Consider the following 21,085-nt stretch of genomic DNA (forward strand, 5'->3'; position numbering starts at 1 on the left):
TAGTGTCACCCTCTTCGCCCCTAATGTCCCCAGCTCCTATGTCCCTTCTCCCCTCTCCCCCTTATGTCTAGTGTCACCCCCTTTCCCCCCTCATGTGCCCAGGTCCTGTGTGTCCCCTGTCCACCCCCTCATGTGCCCAGGTCCTGTGTGTCCCCTGTCCACCCCCTCATGTTCCGTGACACCACCTGTCATCTCATAAAGGGAAGGGAACCAGCTCTGACTTCTCACATACTCACATGACACTCCCTCCCCCCTCATGTGCCCAGGACCTGTGTCCCTCCTCCTTCTCATGTCCTGTGACACCCATTCCCCCCTCATGTGCCCAGGTCATGGGTCACCCCCTCATGTCCCCAGTTCCTGTGTCCCTTCTCCCCTCTCTCCCTTATGTCTAGTGTCACCCCCTTCGCCCCTCATGTCCCCACCTCCTATGTCCCTTATCCCCTCTCCCCCTAATGTCTAGTGTCACCCCTTTCCCCTCATGTGCCCAGGTCCTGTGTCCCCCCTCTCCACCCACTCATGTCCCATGACACCCCCTTCCCCCATCATGTGCCCAGTTCATGTGTCCCTCCTCACCCTTCTCCACCCCCTCATGTCCCCATGTTCTGTGACACTCTCTTCCCCCTCATGTGCCCAGTTCATGTGTCCCTCCTCACCCTCTCCACCCCCTCATGTCCCCATGTTCTGTGCACCCCCTCCCCCCTCATGTGCCCAGGTCATGTGTCACCTCCTCATGTCCCCAGCTTCTGTGTCCCTTCTCCCCTCTCCCCCTTATGTCTAGTGTCACCCCCTTCCCCCCCTCATGTGCCCAGGTCCTGTGTCCCCCTTCTCCCTTTCTACCCCCTCATGTCTCCATGTCACCACCTTCCCACTACTGTGCCAAGGTCCTGTGTCAACCCACCAGGTTCTGTATTACCCTGCTCATGTCCCCAGGTCCTGTGTACCTCCTCCCCTCATACCTTGTGTCGCTCCCTTTTTCCCTCATGTGACCAGGTCCTGTGTCACACCCCCTCCTCATTTCCCCAGGTCCTTTGTCTCTCCTTCCCCTGCCCCACTTATGTCTCATATCACCCCCTCATGTGCCCAGGTACCTTGTCACCTCCACTCATGTCCCCAGGTCCTCTGTCCCTCCTCCCACCCATGTCCCGTGTCACCCCCTTCCCCCTCATGTGCCCAGGTTCTGTGTCATTCCTCCTCATGTCCCCAGGTCCTGTGTTCCAACTCCCCCTCTCCACCCGCCTCATTTCCCCACCTTACCCTCATGTGCCATGGTCCTGTGTCAATCCCCTAAGTCCTGTGTTAGCCCCCTCATGTCCCCAGGTCCTGTGTCCCTCCTCCCCCTCATTCCCCCAGGTCTTGTGCCCACACCCCCATTTCCCATGTCACCCTCTCCCCCCCTCATATGCCCAGGTCCTTTGTCATCCCCCCCAGGTCTTGTGTCTCTCCTCCCCTCTCCCTCTCATGTCTTGTGTAACCCTCTTCTCCCCCTCATGTCCCCAGGTCCTGTGTCCCTCCTTCCACTCCCCACTATCCTCATGTCCCCATGTCCCGTGACACCCCCTCCTTCTTCATGTCCCCAGGTCCTGTGTCCCTCCTCCCTCTCCCCCTCACCCCACTAATGCCCCAAGGTCTTGTGTCCCTCTCCCCCTTCATGTGCCCAGATCCTGTGTCACAGCTTCACCAGCTCATCCATCCATGCAATTCTTTGTGGAAGCATGGCAACCAACAGGAGACCCACTAACAGCAGAGAGTCCCTGAGCAGCACCATATGGACTCAGGTTAGTGTGATTGTGACAGTACTGGTGACACCGAGTGCATCTTCCCCTGTGGCTAGAGCCTGGTCTGGTGGGGGCACTGCCGACTCTAAACCGATTAATATTAACAGGGGGCTCTGGACTGTACGTATGCCATTTTCTCCCATGCAGGACACCATTAGTGACTGCAGGTACCAGACACACACACACACACCATGCCAAGATGACAGCACTACACAGTCTCGGCAGGGGGAGGGGGGGGGGGGCAGTAGGCTGAAGTTTTGCCTAGGGTGCTGAGAAGCCTTGCACCGGCCCTGCATGGCAGAGAATCACCCCTTAGCCAGAGTCCTGCGACTAACATGCAGAGCTGACCTGCGCAACCTCTTTTAAAACCTTCCAAATGCCCATCATGCCGCACTCACCTGAGGAGGAGACACAGGTTCCTGATTGGTGGGACCCCACCTCAGGTATTTCCATGCTCCCTCCCACAGCAGGCCTTCTCCTGCTGACCACATGCTGGGTCAGGCTCCGCGTTGTCTGTCAGAGACCAGGATGTAACAGGACAGTAAACAGAAGGAACAATGACAGGGAAATTGGGTTAAGTCCTGATTGTCCCCTGTGGAGGAGAAGCTTCAAAGAGACATTACCTGGTCCTCAAATGTATTTCCTGTGTGACCATATAAGGATCACAGGATTATCCATGATACTTGTAACCTCATACCAGACTGGCATTCTCCTACAATAACATAACATGACATCACTATGTGCGAGGTCAAAGCCCACCTGTATTTACCTGGGCAAGATTATAGTTCTGAATATATAGGCTAATGGATGAACACACACATGCGGTAATAGGGACACAAGCCAGGGAGACATGGGAACAGAAGGAATAAAAAGTACATTAAACGCTATAAAGATTGAAACACCACAAATACAGTATTAGCCCCACCCTATATTCCCACAATTATTATTATTATTATTATTATTATTATTAATAATACTAATTTGATTGAATCACAATGTTATGATAAGAAGAACTATGAAAATAGGACAATAAGTGATAACATAAGAATACGAGCTACGGACACAACACCCTGAAATGGATGGAGCATGCCTGGATGTATACTGGGAGGATACAGCACAAAATATTGTGGCAATCCAGTCTGGATGCCACCCCGGATGTTTGCAGGATAGGGCACAACAGTTCAGGTGCCTCAGGCTAAAGCGACCTGGGTTTAGGACTGGACCAAGAAGAAGCCCCAGAGAGGTGTTAGGACACTGCAGGTTGTCTTTTTAATATTATATGTCAAAGATTATCTCGCAGCTGGAAATTATATTATTGTATTGCTGTTAATACACAGAAATACCCTGCAATTTCATACATGAGAGACCATTAATGCAGGTACGGTCCAGGTGTTGGAGCAAGCGCTCCCAGCAATCAGGCACACCTGTGCCATACTTTTATAAAGCTCGTTAGGGTAAGGGCTCAGGGCTCCTGATGCCAAAAAGTGGGCAGGCGATAGAGGGCGGGCTAGTGGGTTAAAGACAGGGATCCTGAGATTTGTGTATATGCTGTTTGTGGACCATACAAAAAGAAAAAACTAGAAAAGCGCTGACAGACTGAACACCACTAAAATTCAATTATTTTAATTAAAATAGATATAAAATACATAAGAAGACTGTCCCTAAACCACTTTTACTGACTAGATTGAAAAACAGCAATCAATAATCCTAATAGATCCCTGTCATATTTTATTTTCTAAGCAGTTTTTTTCCCCAACTCACAGTACTAATTCAATACACTTTTTGGCAGAAAAAATATATCTACAGATATTTATGCAATATTAATACACTCAATACAGCAAGATATTTAGATGTATCAATTGGCAACAAAGAAGATGAAAAGTCCTTATAATAATAACTGTTGCAATATTAGTTCCTGTAACACAGATGGTTACAAGTTTAAGAAATTATCTCCAGATAATGTAACAAATGTTCCAATTGTTAGTTTGCCAAGCAAGTATAATTTATATGCATGCATAGTTGAGCTGAAATGCAGGGTTATAAATAGTATTCTCTGTTAGGCATGGCCATGCTGTTAGTATCAAATGGTTTTACAGCGTCCTCCCTCTGGTTAAACGGGTTCCTACTAGTGATGTGCACCGGACATTTTTCGGGTTTTGGTTTTGGATTCGGTTCCGCAGCCGTGTTTTGGAATCGGACGCGTTTTGGCAAATCCTCCCTGAAATTTTTTTGTCGGATTCGGGTGTGTTTTGGATTCGGGTGTTTTTTTTTTAAAAACCCTCAAAAACAGCTTAAATCATAGAATTTGGGGTCATTTTGATCCCATAGTATTATTAACCTCAATAACCATAATTTCCACTCATTTTCGGTCTATTCTGAACACCTCATACCTCACAATATTATTTTTAGTCCTAAAATTTGCACCGAGGTCGCTGGATGACTAAGCTAAGCGACCCAAGTGGCCGACACAAACACCTGGCCCATCTAGGAGTGGCACTGCAGTGTCAGACAGGATGGCACTTCAAAAATATAGTCCCCAAACAGCACATGATGCAAAGAAAAAAAGAGGTGCACCAAGGTCGCTGGATGGCTAAGCTAAGCGACACAAGTGGCCGACACAAACACCTGGCCCATCTAGGAGTGGCACTGCAGTGTCAGGCAGAATGGCACTTCAAAAAATAGTCCCCAAACAGCACATGATGCAAAGAAAAAAAGAGGCGCAATGAGGTAGCTGTGTGACTAAGCTAAGCGACACAAGTGGCCGACACAAACACCTGGCCCATCTAGGAGTGGCACTGCAGTGTCAGACAGGATGGCACTTCAAAAATATAGTCCCCAAACAGCACATGATGCAAAGAAAAAAAGAGGTGCACCAAGGTCTCTGGATGGCTAAGCTAAGCGACACAAGTGGCCGACACAAACACCTGGCCCATCTAGGAGTGGCACTGCAGTGTCAGGAAGAATGGCACTTCAAAAAATAGTCCCCAAACAGCACATGATGCAAAGAAAAATGAAAGAAAAAAGAGGTGCAAGATGGAATTGTCCTTGGGCCCTCCCACCCACCCTTTTGTTGTATAAACAGGACATGCACACTTTAACAAACCCATCATTTCAGCGACAGGGTCTGCCACACAACTGTGACTATAATGACTGGTTGGTTTGGGCCCCCACCAAAAAAGAAGCAATCAATCTCTCCTTGCACAAACTGGCTCTACAGAGGCAAGATGTCCACCTCCTCCTCATCGTCCGATTCCTCACCCCTTTCACTGTGTACATCCCCCTCCTCACAGATTATTAATTCGTCCCCACTGGAATCCACCATCTCAGGTCCCTGTGTACTTTCTGGAGGCAGTTGCTGGTGAATGTCTCCACGGAGGAATTGATTATAATTCATTTTTATGAACATCATCTTCTCCACATTTTCTGGAAGTAACCTCGTACGCCGATTGCTGACAAGGTGAGCGGCTGCACTAAACACACTTTCGGAGTACACACTGGAGGGTGGGCAACTTAGGTAAAATAAAGCCAGTTTCTGCAAGGGCCTCCAAATTGCCTCTTTTTCCTGCCAGTATACGTACGAATAGTCTGACGTGCCTACTTGGATGCGGTCACTCATATAATCCTCCACCATTCTTTCAATGGTGAGAGAATCATATGCAGTGACAGTAGACAACATGTCAGTAATCGTTGGCAGGTCCTTCAGTCTAGACCAGATGTCAGCACTCGCTCCAGACTGCCCTGCATCACCGCCAGCGGGTGGGCTCGGAATTCTTAGCCTTTTCCTCGCACCCCCAGTTGCGGGAGTATGTGAAGGAGGAGCTGTTGACAGGTCACGTTCTGCTTGACTTGACAATTTTCTCACCAGCAGGTCTTTCAACCTCTGCAGACTTGTGTGGAAGCAAGAGAATTTTTAACCAAGGTTAAGAATCGGGCGCAAAGTGGGCTGGTGTTCTAATTGTGGCAGCTGCTATGAAACAGGTCTAGTCAGTCCTGATAACACTATAAACAAATAAACAACAAACAAAGTAGCAGCGCTATAAGATAAAATACATAAATCAATATAAATCATTCATTAATTATGGTGGAGATATAGACACGTGGAGCTGAATGAAATAAAGGTGAAAAAATGGGTTAATTTATTAAAAGGACACATACATTGTATCAATATAAATGATATTTGATTTAAAAATGATAGTAAAATGACAATGAACAGGATCACCATGGGGCTGCCGTAATTAGACTATCCGTTTTCTTAATTAGTGTGGACTAAAATGACGATATTTGGAGTTAGGTGACAACTGGACTTTTTGACACAGTTCTGATGGCTTCAATGCCACATGATTTACCGCTGGAGGAGGGGGTTCTCTGGATAGCGTCCCTTTAAACGGGTGGAACCATAACAATCTTGTATCCTCACCAGTGTGCGGAGTCCTCAATGCTGAGTAGCAGGGCTGTGTTACCAGTTGACAGGTTGTTCACCTTTTCCTCTGTACGTAGTTCGTCAAAGTCCACTAAAGATCTGGATATCGTGAGTGCAGCTCGCAATAGATGAAGGTGATCCTGAAGCATAAACACCTGACGCGTTTCGCTGCAGTACCTATTGATTTATGTATTTTATCTCTGCAGACTTGTGTCTGCCGGAAAGAGAGATCCAACGTAGGTTTTAAATCTAGGATCGAGCACGGTGGCCAAAATGTAGTGCTCTAATTTCAACAGATTGACCACCCGTGAATCCTGGTTAAGCGAATTAAGGGCTCCATCCACAAGTCCCACATGCCTAGCAGAATTGCTCTGTTTTAGCTCCTCCTTCAATGTCTCCAGCTTCTTCTGCAAAAGCCTGATGAGGGGAATGACCTGACTCAGGCTGGCAGTGTCTGAACTGACTTCACGTGTGGCAAGTTCAAAGGGTTGCAGAACCTTGCACAACGTTGAAATCATTCTCCACTGCGCTTGAGTCAGGTGCATTCCCCCTCCTTTGCCTATATCGTAGGCAGATGTATAGGCTTGAATGGCCTTTTGCTGCTCCTCCATCCTTTGAAGCATATAGAGGGTTGAATTCCACCTCGTTACAACCTCTTGCTTCAGATGATGGCAGGGCAGGTTCAGGACTGTTTGCTGGTGCTCCAGTCTTCGGCACGCGGTGGCTGAATGCCGAAAGTGGCCCGCAATTCTTTTGTGTTTTGGATTTTACATGCTCTCTACTATGACATTGGGCATCGGCCTTGGCAGACGATTTTGATCGCATTTCATCGTCTCGGCCATGACTAGTGGCAGCAGCTTCAGCACGAGGTGGAAGTGGATCTTGATCTTTCCCTATTTTACCCTCCACATTTTTGTTCTCCATTTTTTAATGTGTGGAATTATATGCCAGTATCAATAGCAATGGCCTACTACTATATATACTGCGCACAACTGAAATGCACCCCAGGTATGGATGGATAGTATACTTGATGACACAGAGGTAGGTAGAGCAGTGGCCTACTGTACAGTACTGCTATATATTATATACTGGTGGTCAGCAATCTGTGCAAAACTGAAATGCACCACAGGTATGGATGGATAGTATACTTGACTACACAGAGGTAGGTAGAGCAGTGGCCTACTGTACCCTCCTGCTATATATTATATACTGGTGGTCAGCAAACTGTGCAAAACTGAAATGCACCACAGGTATGGATGGATAGTATACTTGATGACACAGAGGTAGGTAGAGCAGTGGCCTACTGTACCGTACTGCTATATATTATATACTGGTGGTCAGCAAACTGTGCAAAACTGAAATGCACCACAGGTATGGATGGATAGTATACTTGACGACACAGAGGTAGGTAGAGCAGTGGCCTACTGTACCGTACTGCTATATATTATATACTGGTGGTCAGCAAACTGTGCAAAACTGAATTGCACCACAGGTATGGATGGATAGTATACTTGACGACACAGAGGTAGGTAGAGCAGTGGCCTACTGTACCATACTGCTATATATTATATACTGGTGGTCAGCAAACTGTGCAAAACTGAAATGCACCACAGGTATGGATGGATAGTATACTTGACGACACAGAGGTAGGTAGAGCAGTGGCCGTCTGTACCGTACTCCTATATATTATATACTGGTGGTCAGCAAAATTATGCACTGTACTCCTACTATATACTACAATGCAGCACAGATATGGAGCGTTTTTTAGGCAGAGAACGTATAATACTGGTGGTCACTGGTCAGCAAAACTCTGCACTATACTCCTCCTATATAATACTGCTGGTCCCCAGTACCCACAATAAAGCAGTGTGAGCACAGATATATGCAGCACACTGAGCACAGATATAGAGCGTTTTTCATGCAGAGAACGTACAATACTGGTGGTCACTGGTCAGCAAAACTCTGCACTGTACTCCTCCTATATAATACTGCTGGTCCCCAGTCCCCACAATAAAGCAGTGTGAGCACAGATATATGCAGCACACTGAGCACAGATATGGAGCGTTTTTCAGGCAGACAACGTATAATACTGGTGGTCACTGGTCAGCAAAACTCTGCACTATACTCCTCCTATATAATACTGCTGGTCCCCAGTCCCCACAATAAAGCAGTGTGAGCACAGATTTATGCAGCACACTGAGCACAGATATGGAGCTTTTTTCAGGCAGAGAACGTATAATACTGGTGGTCACTGGTCAGCAAAACTCTGCACTGTACTACTCCTATAATACTGCTGGTCCCCAGAATAAAGATATTTGCAGCCCCCTGAAAGTTCTGAAACAAAGTGAGAGGACGCCAGCCACGTCCTCTCACTATCATTTCCAATGCACGAGTGAAAAATGGCGGCGACGCGCGGCTCCTTATATAGAATCCGAATCTCGCGAGAATCCGACAGCGGGATGATGACGTTCGGGCGCGCTCGGGTTAACCGAGCAATACTGGAGTATCCGAGTATGCCTCGGACCCGTGTAAAATGGGTGAAGTTCAGGGGGGTTCGGATTCCGAGGAACCGAACCCGCTCATCACTAGTTCCTATCCACTCCCGGCTCTGGTGCTCCACGACCTTGTATCAAGGCTTATCCGGAGTTGCAGATGGTCCCGAAAATAGAAGAGGATATATGCGGTGTAGAAATAAAATATCAGTGCGGGTCTCGGGTCACAGTCAGTATGAGACGCGTTTCCCCACCTTAAAGCAATTCAGCACATCGGCGGCTTCATCAGTCAATGACGTGTATGGCAGTGCTTGGCTTTTTATCCACATTCCGGCTTCATTATCCAGCGCACCTGTGTAACACAGCTGCGGTCCACACCTCTGTTTCATGACCGCAGCGTGTAGCTGCAGAGTGACCGTTATCATAATTTCACCGGCCGCTGTGTGTAACTTGAACCACGATCTTTATCAGAGTTCCTCTTATCCGTTACACATTACATATTTATTGAGTGTATTTATTATTCCACAACCTATTATATATTCATTTTCATTCATTAAATAAATTTCTTACAGCGCTCCTTCAGCATAAGCCGCTTATAAGACTATTAACCTTTATTGTACCAATCTTTTATAAAGCATACTATCAAGCAAGCCTCATATACACGTAAAACCTATATGCCTAAATTAACATTATTAAAAAACTGAGCATTATCAAAAACTGAAGATTTTCAGCAGGTCAGTCTAGGAAAGGAGAATATTTTTCGTACAAATGGCATAGGTATTTGCCATTCCACGAATATATAATTTTAGTCTATTAACCAATTATATTGATTACTCATATTAAATTGTACTTACTAGGAAATAATCCAGAATAATTATTCATAGAGATATAACGTAGATTCTTCCAAAATTATTATAGTATAGATTTAAAGTTTAAACTTGAGGTTTTATATTTAACCATAAAAAGGTCATGCTTTACTAATAGTGAACTTTTTTTAATTTTAATATATTATTAGTTAATCTTTTATATTATTAAATTACTAGTATATATTTAATACTTTTTCCCTATTCCCTAAATTCTCACTACACCATCAATTTTCCCCCTCATCTAGGTCCTCAATAGGGTCAAAATATGTAGTCCCATCCATTTAACCCCGATGAACATCAGGTATTACCCGGCTTGGAATCTGTATCCAAAAGATACTACTTAACTAGACACTTGTACCTTAGGATCACATAGACTTGCACCTTGGAAACATACTCCATCCAAGGATACGCACAAAAGACAGACAGTGGCACCAATTAATTCAATGATCTATTGGATATGGTTAAGTTCCACCATATCGTTCAGGCCATCCGGATATAAAGTATTTAACCAATATATCCAGAATGCCTCTCTACGGCACAGGGTATTAAATCTATCTCCCCCTCTTATAGTTGATTTAATTTGTTCTATCCCTATTACTTTTATGTCCATCATTGTATAATCTCGGCACTGTGCAATGTGGCTCGACAGAGGATGGGTTTTTACACCTTTAGATATATTTCTAAGATGCTCCATTATCCTAGTATGGAGCATACGGGTGGTTTGTCCCACATATTGTCGACCACATCCACATTGTATCGTGTATACAACAAAGGTAGACCTGCAATTAACAAAACTCTTTATTTTAAACTTATCTCCATTTGAGTGGGAAGTGAATTCGGTTTCTTTTCTATTACTATAGATACAGGTATTACATGCAGGATTTCCACACCTGTGGTATCCAAAGGGTTTAGAAGGTAGCCACATGCTACTTGATTGCAGTGATGTCGCTTTCCTTTTATAATGACTACTCGTTAACTTTTGTCTGAGATTTTCTGCTTTTCTAAAAATGACCTTTCCATCAAGATTTACTGTTTCTTTAAGTATTATGTCCAACTTTAATAATTCTGAGTTCTTTTTAATAATCATTTTAATATCATGTGCATAATTATTAAATGTAGTTGTGAACAATGATGATCTATCCATCCTTTTTTCCTTATCCTTATTCGTACCTGAAACTAGATCTCTTGTGCCTTGCTTTCTATCCTTCCTCCCCATCTTCAGTAGATCACTTCTCTCAATCACTTTAACTTCCTCCAAAGCTTTTTGTAATATGCTTGCAGGATAGCCTTGATCCAAAAATGAATTATACATATATTCTGCCTGTCTGTCAAATGATTCTTTTGTCGAGCAGTTGCGCTTTATCCGAATAAACTGCTCCTTAGGGATATTTTCTTTCCATATCCTTGCATGTGAGCTGTCAAAATTCAAATAGCTACTCTGATCGACTGGTTTTAAATATGTTTCAGTTACAATTTCATCGCCCTCCACCCGTAGTGCAACATCCAAAAAACGTATATTTGTTCTACTGTGATTAGATGTAAACTTGAGTCCATAATTATTTGTGTTGAGACTCTGAACAAACAAATCAATAGAAGGTGTATCCCCATCCCAAATAAAAAACAGATCATCTATGTACCTGCCATAGAGGACGAGGCTCGCCCCGAACCCACCACCCCACACATGGTCCTCCTCAAACCTCCCCATGTATAGGTTTGCGAAGCTCGGAGCGAACCTCGTCCCCATGGCAGTCCCCCGTGTTTGTAAATAAATCTTGGTGTCAAATAAAAAATAATTGTGCTTTAAAATAAAACATATTGAATCTAACACAAAGCCACGTAGGGAATCCGGCATATCTAAATCTTCATCAAGAAACTTTTTAACCGCACTTACTCCTAACCCATGCGGGATATTCGAGTAAAGTGCTTCAACATCACAAGTCAATAGAGAGTAACCTTCTTTCCATTTCACTGATTTTATTAAATTCAAAAAATATTTTGTGTCTTTGATATGAGACCTCAAATTCCCCATGTGGCTCTGTAAATAATAATCAACAAAAAAGGATAAATTATTAGTGAGTGACCCAACACCAGAGATAATGGGACGACCAGGAGGTGAGGTAAGTGACTTGTGAATTTTGGGTAAATAATAAAACGTGGGTGTGATAGGATATAAATTCAACAAAAACTTAAATGTTTCCTTGGAGATTGCACCACTGAAGAGGGCATCATCAAGCAAGTCTCTATATTTCTTCTGATATAGGGCAGTGGGGTTGCTACTCAGTACTTCATAGAATTTTTTATCATTCAGCTGTCTATAAGATTCTTTCACATAGTCATCCACATTGAGTATCACAATCCCACCACCCTTATCCGCTGGCTTGATGATTATACTTTCATCTGAATAAAGGGTTTTTAAGGCTTTTCTTTCTCCTTGTTTCAGATTATTCCTGAAACCTCCCCTATCCGTTTTTTCACATAGTTTCCTGAATTGTTCCAAGCTGCTATTATAAAAACTTTCAATATATGGTCCTTTATACTGAAGTGGGTAAAATTCGGATTTAACCTTAAATCTGTTCACCGTTCCTGCCTCCCATAATTTTTTCTTCTCCATAAACATGGAGTCATCTTCATTACATAGGAGGCTTTCTAAATTTTCCAGTGCTTACCGATCATCATTATCTAGAAGAATTGGAGTACCCGAAACCTTAGATTTTTTCATTGACTTTAAAGCAAAGTACCGTTTACGGCTCAATGTCCAAACATACTTGTTCAGGTCAACAAAAAGGGTGAACAGATTAGGTTTTGATGCAGGGGCAAAATTCATACCTTTCTCAAGTATTCTAACCTCTTCCTCATTTAATTGTCTTGAGGATAAATTAAACACGCCTTTGTCTCTTTTACAATCATCTCTTATCTTACGCACAGATTTTTTGTGGGATTTCCTTCTTCTACCTTCTCTCGATCCCCTAACTCTCTGTCTCTTGTTCTTTTGTTTGGGCCCCTTGTGTCTTCCCACATATTGTACCTGCGTTTCTCTAAAAAAGACTTTCTAAGTGGAGAATCTATTTCCTCATCTGTTTCCGACCTTCTACTCGCAATTCTAGATCTCCACAAGGGAGTTGTCTGATCACGATCTTGGAAAAGGGTTTCATACCTATTTTTACTCTCATATCTAGTTTCCTCTCCCCAACTTCTTTGTTTTTGTGCAGGTCGTTTATCTCTAAAGGCCCTTTTATTGTGTGAAGTAGATTGTGATCCCTGGAATCTGACAGATTTCCTTTTGGGCGTGTTTTGTACATTCTTATTCTTCCTGTTATACTCATGTACTTCACCTTTTTCATAATCTATTTTGTCCCTATTCATTTTCTGTTCTTTCTTAGAAATAAGGATTTTCTCAAATTCTTCAATATTTTTGTTCACTTTTAAATCTCTATAGATTTTGTGTTTGTTCTATCTCCTCCTGTAACGCCTTGACCTTTTCTTCTCTATATTTAATAAGCAATTTAATAAGATTCTTGGAACATGTATCCAAAGCCTGATTCCAGTCACTGGTGAATTTTACATCCTCACCAAAAGTTGAGCTTTTAAGGATTCTCAAACCTCTGGGGATGATATCTGCATCTAGATATTTTTGTAAAGTGATTTGATCCCACCAGTGTCTGGTCTCAGAAGTACATAGATTTTCCATCTTATTAAACAGCCTATGCATATCCCCTATGTCATTATCCTTAATGTCATCATTTATTCTGGGACCTGCCCCTTTAAGATAAGTATTTCTCCTTTCCATTCTCTGTTAAACACCTTAATGATGTCATTATTATTTCAATCGGCTGCCTGGATTTGGGTAAGTAAAGAAAATGCAAAAAGAAAAAATTGGTACACAGTACCTCCTGGCGCCAATCCAAATGCTCAGTAAGTTAAACAACAATCTGTCTGCAGCTCTCCAAAATTAGAAGGACCACCACGCCCTCCACAGATAGACAATACAAAAAGAAAAAAAGTAGAAAAGCGCTGACAGACTGAACACTACTAAAATTCAATTATTTTTATTAAAATAGATATAAAATACATAAGAAGACTGTCCCTAAACCACTTTTACTGACTAGATTGAAAAACAGCAATCAATAATCCTAATAGATCCCTGTCATATTTTATTTTCTAAGCAGTTTTTTTCCCCAACTCACAGTACTAATTCAATACACTTTTTGGCAGAAAAAATATATCTACAGATATTTATGCAATATTAATACACTCAATACAGCAAGATATTTAGATGTATCAATTGGCAACAAAGTAGATGAAAAGTCCTTATAATAATAACTGTTGCAATATTAGTTCCTGTAACACAGATGGTTACAAGTTTAAGAAATTATCTCCAGATAATGTAACAAATGTTCCAATTGTTAGTTTGCCAAGCAAGTATAATTTATATGCATGCATAGTTGAGCTGAAATGCAGGGTTATAAATAGTATTCTCTGTTAGGCATGGCCATGCTGTTAGTATCAAATGGTTTTACAGCGTCCTCCCTCTGGTTAAACGGGTTCCTATCCACTCCCGGCTCTGGTGCTCCATGACCTTGTATCAAGCCTTATCCGGAGTTGCAGATGGTCCCGGAAATAGAAGAGGATATATGCGGTGTAGAAATAAAATATCAGTACGGGTCTCGGGTCACAGTCAGTATGAGATGCGTTTCCCCACCTTAAAGCAATTCAGCACATCGGCGGCTTCATCAGTCAATGACGTGTATGGCAGTGCTTGGCTTTTTATCCACATCCCGGCTTCATTATCCAGCGCACCTGTGTAACACAGCTGCGGTCCACACCTCTCATTCATGACCGCAGCGTGTAGCTGCAGAGTGACCGTTATCATAATTTCACCGCCCGCTGTGTGTAACTTGAACCACGATCTTTATCAGAGTTCCTCTTATCCGTTACACATTACATATTTATTGAGTGTATTTATTATTCCACAACCTATTATATATTCATTTTCATTCATTAATTTCTTACAGCGCTCCTTCAGCATAAGCCACTTATAAGACTATTAACCTTTATTGTACCAATCTTTTTATATAGCATACTATCAAGCAAGCCTCATATACATGTAAAACCTATATACCTAAATTAACATTATTAAAAAACTGAGCATTATCAAAAACTGAAGATTTTCAGCCGGGAGTGGATAGGAACCCGTTTAACCAGAGGGAGGACGCGGTAAAACCATTTGATACTAACAGCATGGCCATGCCTAACAGAGAATACTATTTATAACCCTGCATTTCAGCTCAACTATGCATGCATATTAATTCTACTTGCTTGGCAAACTAACAATTGGAACATTTGTTTCATTATCTGGAGATAATTTCTTAAACTTGTAACCATCTGTGTTACAGGAACTAATATTGCAACAGTTATTATTATAAGGACTTTTCATCTTCTTTGTTGCCAATTGATACATCTAAATATCTTGCTGTATTGAGTGTATTAATATTGCATAAATATCTGTAGATATATTTTTTTCTGCCAAAATGTTGTATTGAATTAGTACTGTGAGTTGGGGAAAAAAACTGCTTATAAAATAAAATATGACAGGGATCTATTAGGATTATTGATTGCTGTTTTTCAATCTAGTCAGTAAAAGTGGTTTAGGGACAGTCTTCTTATGTATTTTATATCTATTTTAATGAAAATAATTGAATTTTAGTAGTGTTCAGTCTGTCAGCGCTTTTCTACTTTTTTTCTTTTTGTATTGTCTATCTGTGGAGGGCGTGGTGGTCCCTCTAATTTTGGAGAGCTGCAGACAGATTGTTGTTTAAATTACTGAGCATTTGAATTGGCGCCAGGAGGTACTGTGTACCAATTTTTTCTTTTTGTTTGTGGACCAGTTCCTGGTTAAGGTACCCGGTAAACTTGCTGTGATAAACAACTGTTTACTATGCTGTGGAAGTAAACAGACTGCTTTTCCCTACAACTGTGTCAGCGTCTTGTCTGTGGAAGGTCGCTTGTTACAATATTTTTCAAAAAATATGTTTTTTTATTTTGGGTGGACTGACTGAACACCCCTAGATGAATGGAGTAGCTGCAGTCCCTGGATGTGTACTGGGATGACCCAGCACAAAATATTTATTTAAATCTAAATCTAAATATATTATTTTTTATATCACACACTGCGGTTATAGTGTCGCACAAATGAGTCAGAAATATGTATTATTTTTTATATCACACACTGCATTTACAGTGTCGCACAAATGAGTAAAAAACATATATTACAGGTTGTGTATCCCTTATCCAAAATGCTTGGGACCAGAGGTATTTTGGATATGGGATTTTTCCGTATTTTGGAATAATTGCATACCATAATGAGATATCATGGTGATGGGACCCAAGTCTAAGCACATAATGTATTTATGTTTCATATACACCGCCTGAAGGTCATTTTAGCCAATATTTTTTATAACTTTGTGCATTAAACAAAGTGTGTGTACATTCACACAATTCATTTATGTTTCTTATACACCTTATAACACAGCCTGAAGGTCATTTAATACAATATTTTTAATAACTTTGTGTATTAAACAAAGTTTGTGTACATTGAGACATCAAATAACAAAAGTTTCACTATCCCACTCTCACTCAAAAAAGTCCGTATTTCGGAATATTCCGTATTTCGGATATTTGGATATGGGATACTCAACCTGTATAATTTTTTATATCACACACTGGGGGGCAGATGTATTAAGCCTGGAGAAGTGATAAAGAAGTGATAAATGGAATGGGATAACGCACCAGCCAATCAGCTCCTAACTGTCATTTTTCAAACCCAGCCTGTAACGTGCCAATTAGGAGCTGATTGGCTGGTGCGTTGTCTCCTTCCATTTATCACTTCTTTATCAAATCTCCAGGCTTAATACATCTGCCCCTGGGTGTTACAGTGTCACACAAATGTGTCAGAAATATATATTATTGCACACTGCAGTTTAGGTTCAGCAACAGCATCGTTCAATACGTGTATGAATCAGAAATGGTAGTGGAACATTGCAGTTGACCTTCACCAACAGCGTCACACAATACAGGTATGAGCAGGAAATAATATACTGCAGTCTGACCAGCAGTGTCACAGTACTTATGAAAATAAAATAAAAATGGTATAGTACATTGGTGTACAGCACAAAAAAAATATTTTTTATAATTTTAGGTTTTTGTTTTTAGCTTTTATTATTTTAATTTTACACTGGGACAGAGCCCCTGGATGGACAGACAGATCACCCCTTTCAGATACAGCAGACAGAGCACCCCTTTTCAGATACAGCAGACAGAGCACCCTTTTTTCAGATACAGCAGACAGAGCATCCCTTTCAGATACAGAAGGCAGAGCACCCCTGCTTGGACTGATATAGCAGAGCACCCCGTCTGGACTGATACAGCAGAGCACCCCTTTCAAATACAGCAGACAGAGCACCCCTTTTTTGGATACGGCAGGCAAAGCACCCTTAGACTGATACAGCAGACTTAGGGGGACGTGTACTAAGCAGTGATAAAAGTGGAGAAGTGGACCATGGCAACCAATCAGATACTCTGTATGCTTTTATAGTATGCAAATTATAAATGTTACATCAATGCTGATTGATACAGCAGACCACCCCTTTCAAACACAGCATACAGAGCACCCCTTTTTCAGATACAGCAGTCAGAGTACCCCTTAGACTGATACAGCAGACAGGGAACCCCTGTACCAAAGGTGGATTTAGACCTCACGGAGCCCCAAGTAAGATACCGATTTAGGCCCCCCTCCCTCAAACAATAAATAGCACTATATTTTCATTTCTAATGTATGCCTTTTACATTATTTGTTGTTTTTTCCTCCTTATATTCTATTACAATATATTACTTTCCCCTCCACTAATTGTACCATGTCCCTCACCTCTAATTTCCATTATTACACCACTCAGTTACTGCATTTTAGACCAGTGCTCCCCTCACTGAATGTAGCAGGTCCCCATAGCCCATTATTACTCCCTCACTCACTGACTGCATTGTATATGAGTAATCGAGGCTTACAACACTGCAGGACGGGAGACACAGGAATGTGCTGGAGCCGGCATCCAACAGCTGTCTAATCACTAACAGCCTGCTGGGAGTATTCAGCCAGCCCAGTGCTCTGACATTTTTGACGGCAGTCACGGTCCGCCGGAAATGCCCTCCATACAGCCGTTGGTTGCCTTGTGGTAAATCCTCCTCTGCCCTGGACTGATACAGCAGACAGAGCATCCTGCCTGGACTAATACAGCAGACTTAGCACCCCTTTCAAATACAGCAGACAGAGCACCCCACCTGGACAGATACAGCAGAGCACCCATGTAAAATACAGCAGACAGAGCACCCCTTTTCAGATACAGCAGACAGAGCACCCCTGGACTGATACAGCAGACTTACCCTGGACTGATACAGCAGAGAGAGCACTCCTTTTCAGATACAGCAGACAGAGCACCCCTGGACCGATACAGCAGACTTAGCACTCCTGGACTGATACAGCAGACAGAGCATCTGCCCCACGCCAGACAACACAATACTGAGATGAACATATCTGCTCAGTACACTCTCCACAGCTGGAGTGAAGATGGTGCCGATCACTGGGGACCTTTATAGAATCCAAAACCCGCAATAATCCGACAGTGGGAAGATGACGTTCAGCCTCACTTTAGGATCTGAGTAAGGTGGGAAGTCCTGAACCAGACTCAGATCCTGGCCTGGAATGGGAAATTCTGAGAACTAGACCCACTCATCTCATATATAATCTGAAGGGGCCCCAGAGATATCACTGTACTGGGCCCCAAGATTTCTGTTGCCAGCCCTGCACGGGCTTGTTGATATCAGAGCCCGCCCTCAAAGTTCCCTGCATCGAACTCAAGAGTAGGTAAGTATGGATCCAGGTCAGTGGGTCTGACTCGCACAGCCCTGTCACTTACAGCCCTGCAGTCTCTGCATCCATCTCTCTGTCTCACTCTACGCCTCTTTTTCTGACAGGACAAATCATTCCCCAGCTGAATCCCTTCACCCCTTTCTGCAACTGTCACCAATGTCTGTGAAATATATTAGTGCAGCTTGCAGCACAAAAGTTTACTGCCACCAATTATATCTGACATGTTATTAACTTATTAAAATATATACAGATGTAGGCACGCTCATCCAGCCTGTGGCACTGCCGCACAAGCGCAAGCACGGCTCTGAGGCACAAATGCGACTTAGTACGCCGAGCTGTGGCTTTGTATACACTGCGCTTGTATTCCTATAGGGGCGTGTACTTAGATGCACACACACGTCCTAGTCGCAGGCACACTTGCCACACCTGGATTGCCGCGAAAATGGCAATTTGCAGACTAGATGACCATGGCTAACCTGTATGCATTTTTTAAAGCATGCACTTACAGTACATTACATTTAGCTCATACAGTGCATATACTGTACATTTTACATGTCATCACAGATATTCCTACAGTATATTTAACATAGGACAGGAATGTTTAACACAATCATTTTAACCATGGATTACATTTTTTCTTACAATTCACTAAATATACATTACATATACAGTAATAAATACTTTTCAACACCAACCTTGGAGGAGTCACAATCACTTGATTATTTCTGTTGTTAACAATGTTAGCACGTGACTCAATGGGATCACTGTGTTCTATATTTTTCTCTAAAACAAGAAAAAATAATTAGTAAATGCAGCTACTAAAGAGCAGGGTATGTGTTATACATGGTTATGTAATAATAACAATAATAATAATAATAATAATAATAATAATAAAAAAGGTAAAAAGAAACTCTAGAGTACACAATAAGCTTAATGCAGGGTTAGTGCAGATATTTTTGGCAATAATTTCTGTGGGTTATATATTAAACCCCAAAAAAGGTACCTGGTGAGGCAGAAATGTTGGAAGCACTATGGGGGTCATTCCGAGCCGATCGCTCGCTGCAGTTTATCGCAGCGCAGTGATCAGGACAGAATTGCGCATGCGCCGGCGCATGCCGGACGGCCACAGGCCGTCGGTCAGTAGCGATCGCCTCTGCCTGATTGACAGGCAGAGGCGGTCGCAGGGCGGGAAGGGGCTGCCGCCGTTTAGGAGCTGCGCTGGCCGGGAGTTATTCCACAAATAAAAAAGCATCGCCGTTGTGCGATGCTTTTGTATTTGTGTGTGGGGGGGGGGCAGACTGACATGCTGGGCGGACTAGCCCTGTGCGGAGCGGACTAGCCCTGTGCTGGGTGTCCCCCCGCATGTCAGGGAAGATGATCGTAGCTGTGCTAAATTTAGCACAGCTACGATCAACTCGGAATGACCCCCTATGTACTGTGGGATTACCCTGGGTGGAATAGGTCACACCTAGAAGAGATGATATAAAATGGGGTGATTACACTGACCTAACGCTAGGAGTAGGGTCCCAACATAACCATTGGGTCTATGTATTTTTCACCCCATCAACAAGACTGCCAGGTGAGGAAGCCGTGTTGGGCACGCTACAAAAGTTACACTGTGGGATATAAGCCATACTGTACATTGACCCAAGGCATACATTGGAAAGCTGACATGTGTGGTGATATGATATAGCCTGTATGGATAGATCCATGTGAAGCACATCCTGCACTCCATAGCAGTAACATAGGGAAATTGTAGAAACAGTGATACAGTAATATGTTGTAAACGGCAGACAGACAATGATGTATAACATGCTATATACCATGTGTGCAAAATACCATGGAGAGCATAGAGATGAGACCACAATAAAAAGAAAAAATCCAAAACACAACAGTGGGAGCATATATGGGGACAAGTAGCTAATAAGGGGAATAAAACATGTTAAAAGTAAACAAGAATAAAAGACCACCACGACCAATGTCATTCTCATCCACGCATAGAAAGGCATCTGGCCACAGATGGTGAGAGGGACCGCTAATAACTAGACAGGTGAGGTGCCTCTGGAGCAGGGAATTTGCAGGGCAGGGGAATGGACTGCCAGATGAGGCTGCTCAGCAGGGCAGTATGTGCCATGCAGGTGGCAAGATGGCGGCTGTGGGCCAGTACTGGTGCTACCACCCCATGGCTCACACCTCACCTGAATGGAAAGGTCTACTGTGCACACATGACGCATTATGGTCTCTGTGTCCAACCCCATCCAGACAACAACCTGAAAGCAGCAATCAAGAAGCAATCCCATACCTCCCAACATGACCCTCTCCAGGAGGGACAAAATGTTCTGCTCCTGGACTTCCCTCTTAATGTATGAGTGCCATCACCTGTGCTGAAACACCTTTCGTATCCATTGACCTGTTCAAAACAGGTGCCGGCAATCATAAATTAAGTGAAAAGTCCAGTAGCAGAGTATTTTGTCCCTCCTGGAATGGGTCATGTTGGGAGGTATGCAGTCCAGCTTGTCTGTGTCCTCCTCTTGCAGCGGACGGAGACCAGTGGTCAGGGGTCTCCAAAGGCAGAGCACCTGGAATAAACATCTCGAAAGAGGACAGTGGCT

At 43.0% G+C, this 21,085-nt stretch overlaps 1 protein-coding gene across 5 annotated transcripts in view; it reads right to left on the reverse strand.

Moving 5' to 3' along the window:
• LOC135044096 (polymeric immunoglobulin receptor-like) overlaps window positions 1-21,085 on the reverse strand; it is a 206,519-nt gene that overhangs the window by 29,505 nt on the left and 155,929 nt on the right. For all 5 annotated transcript variants that reach the window (XM_063955179.1, XM_063955177.1, XM_063955180.1 and 2 more), the window contains one exon: window positions 19,169-19,256. In XM_063955179.1, the coding sequence (XP_063811249.1) occupies window positions 19,169-19,256 (88 nt within the window). The remainder of the gene's footprint in view (window positions 1-19,168; window positions 19,257-21,085) is intronic.

The sequence above is a fragment of the Pseudophryne corroboree genome, chromosome 2, assembly GCF_028390025.1.
Source record: "Pseudophryne corroboree isolate aPseCor3 chromosome 2, aPseCor3.hap2, whole genome shotgun sequence".
Classification (NCBI taxonomy): domain Eukaryota; kingdom Metazoa; phylum Chordata; class Amphibia; order Anura; family Myobatrachidae; genus Pseudophryne; species Pseudophryne corroboree.